This window comes from Branchiostoma floridae, chromosome 17 (genome assembly GCF_000003815.2).
Source record: "Branchiostoma floridae strain S238N-H82 chromosome 17, Bfl_VNyyK, whole genome shotgun sequence".
Lineage (NCBI taxonomy): Eukaryota > Metazoa > Chordata > Leptocardii > Amphioxiformes > Branchiostomatidae > Branchiostoma > Branchiostoma floridae.
This window is the reverse complement of record NC_049995.1, coordinates 1,132,550-1,135,214: the sequence shown is the minus strand read 5'-3', so window position 1 is coordinate 1,135,214 and position 2,665 is coordinate 1,132,550. Positions and strand designations below refer to the sequence as shown.

General features: G+C 40.7%; 1 protein-coding gene across 1 annotated transcript in view; it reads left to right on the top strand.

Moving 5' to 3' along the window:
- LOC118404875 overlaps positions 1 to 2,310 on the top strand; it is a 6,154-nt gene extending 3,844 nt beyond the window's left edge. The window contains exons 5-6 of the mRNA XM_035804255.1: positions 573 to 713; positions 1,638 to 2,310. Coding sequence (XP_035660148.1) covers positions 573 to 713; positions 1,638 to 1,779 — 283 coding nt within the window. The 3' untranslated portion in view covers positions 1,780 to 2,310. The remainder of the gene's footprint in view (positions 1 to 572; positions 714 to 1,637) is intronic.
- The last annotated feature ends 355 nt before the right edge of the window (positions 2,311 to 2,665 follow it).

Here is a 2,665-nt window from a genome sequence, read left to right as displayed (position 1 = left end):
CGACTGAAAATACGATGTAACACGCCGAAATGAAGCTAAACAGTAGCTCACAGGCTATCAAATACATCTTTGCGACGGTAAATGTCCATTCCATGCCTTGAAATATAAATATCTCGGGTAGAAACGCTCAAAATCATGCCACCTCCCGGCCGCCGTTTTTGCATAAGGATCGTGCGAATCACATAAGGCTCGTGTGTGTCACATAGTGATTCGTGCGAATTTCATAAAATTCGTACGATTTCGCATAGTGATTCGTGCGAATTTCATAATATTCGTGCGTTTTCGCATAGTGATTCGTGTGTATCACATAATATTCGTACGAATTTCATAGGGTTCGTGCAAATGCTTAGGCACCCCTGAGGACTGGCCGCAGGCAGATGCAATAGCGCCGTTGTCTGACATGCATACCTGGGGGACAGACTCTATGTAGAGCTGCCGGAAGTCGTCACTGAGACATTTATACGGGACTTGTCTTTAGCTTGTCGGTTACCCTCTATATTTTTTTTTTTCATGATACGTAACGATTTCTTATAGTTACTGTGTTAGCTTGATGTCTTTTCCTTTCATCTTAGGCGTACGGGGAAGCTGCGTGATGTGTGGATCGGCCTGACGGATGAAGACACTGAAGGCACGTTCGTGTGGGAGGACGGCACACCCTTCAATGTAACCGGCTACGCACCCTGGGCTGAAGGTGTCAACGAGCATAACAACGAGTAAGAAACAGTTGACGACAGTTAATCCAAATTTTCTTCGAGCAATGACTGTTTTAATAGGTAAACAAACTACATACCAAATTTTCTATGTCTGACAGCACATCTTGATCACAGAGAATGACCTAGTCTCTATCTCGCGAGAGAACAAGAGATTAGAGGTCAGTCTTGCGTAGATTATCTCCCCCTCCCCCCGCCTCCTTGCGGAGAAGGGGTAGGTAGGACTTGGGCAGCTCCCAACCCTCATTTCGTTCGAAGAAAATTTGGATTAACTGCATTCATACGTGACTGATGAACCTCTTCAACGACAGTTAACCACACAATACAAATAGGGATTGCCACCATACCACCCCCCTCCCATGCACAATTTTACCCTGACAAGTCAAAATGGGATATGAACAAAGCGAAATTGACCCGAAGAAGGGAACAGATTAGTGATTACCCAGCCTGGTGCCTTTCTTTCTACAACATTTAAACTCAATAGACTCCTGTAACCATAATCGTCGCTTTGTTCCGAAATGGCGGACGTCTCCCATCGTTCATTTCGCACCGCTTCGGGGGAATAAGTCAATTTACTCAAATAATATGTTATATGTGTTTAAACAGTAGCCATAGAATTTCGTAGCAACGATTTTGTTTATTTCATTATAGAGTCCCTGTCATATGCTCTTCAGAAAATGTTGGCTCAATTAACCATCATAGAGAAATAACTTGACATTTATCATTATTTCGCAAGCTGTTGGATTTTTAGATAACAGTTACTCAAGCAACGTAACAAAAAATCGGAATCGGTCGGACGTTTCAGAGTCGTCGGCATTTAGAAAGTGACCAAAGGGAAAGTTGGTTATATCAATGGGTTGAATATCATATTTCGGCCATACCGTAGTTCGTTCAAGCAATGACTTTTTGCGCCCTATATTTTTTCAGGTTCCGGAACTGTGCCTTCATGAACAAGCGGAAAAGCTGGCTGTGGTACGTTCAAAAATGTACCGAACCCTGGGAGAATGACGCCGGACCTAATAGCCACATCTGCGCAAAGAACGCAGTCCCCTTACGGCCAGATTGCTGAACACAAAAGGGATTTTTTTTTTCACAATTGCTAAGTTGGCTCTATGCAACATGTAACCACCTGAATAACAATGTGTTCTTCAAAAAGTTTAGCTGCATAGGAAGATATGATACTTGCTTAGTTGAAACTAAATCTCTCTCACGTTTTATCAGCATTATACTTTTAAATACATTCCAAATGAGCAGCTTACGCTTTGACAAGTATTCACATATTTCAAGAATTAGATATTTCCTACTGAAGAAAGTGGTTTGTATACCGGAGATGGATAGAAAGAAATATAAGAATAAAAGTCCTTAAAGACCACTGTTAACGGCTAGTATCTGTACTTGACGCTGAAAAGCAGCTTACTTGATACATTTCAGCACAATTCAAGATCGTTTTGATAGAATGGTGGTAGTTATCACGGTCAAAAATATTTGAGTATTGTATGATCGTAAGAGCTTGATATAAACTGCGGTTAATATAACTGGTCGACCGGACGTCACACCTGTAAAACACACAAACACAAATAAAACATTTTAACTTACCTTTTCTTCAGTTTCAGTGTTTGTCATTGGTATTTTTAATATATCTATAGTTCATTGGTACATGTGTGATTGTGTACCAACCCTGGGAAAGAAGGGAAAACCACGGTGTCGTCGTAATACATGTGTTTCTGAGATACGACTTGGAAAATGACTTTAAAAAATTCATCACACTTCTAACAATCATTGCTAGCCATTCTATTCAAAACGTTTGTTGGAAGATACTTGCAGTTCCAGTAATGATTGCTAAGGCACTCTTTTGATCCACGAGAGCAATAGCTCAAGCTTCTATGCTACTAGATATTGCAATATTATTATTATATTGCAATAGTACATTATCCGCAGTGACCCAAGGTGAATCT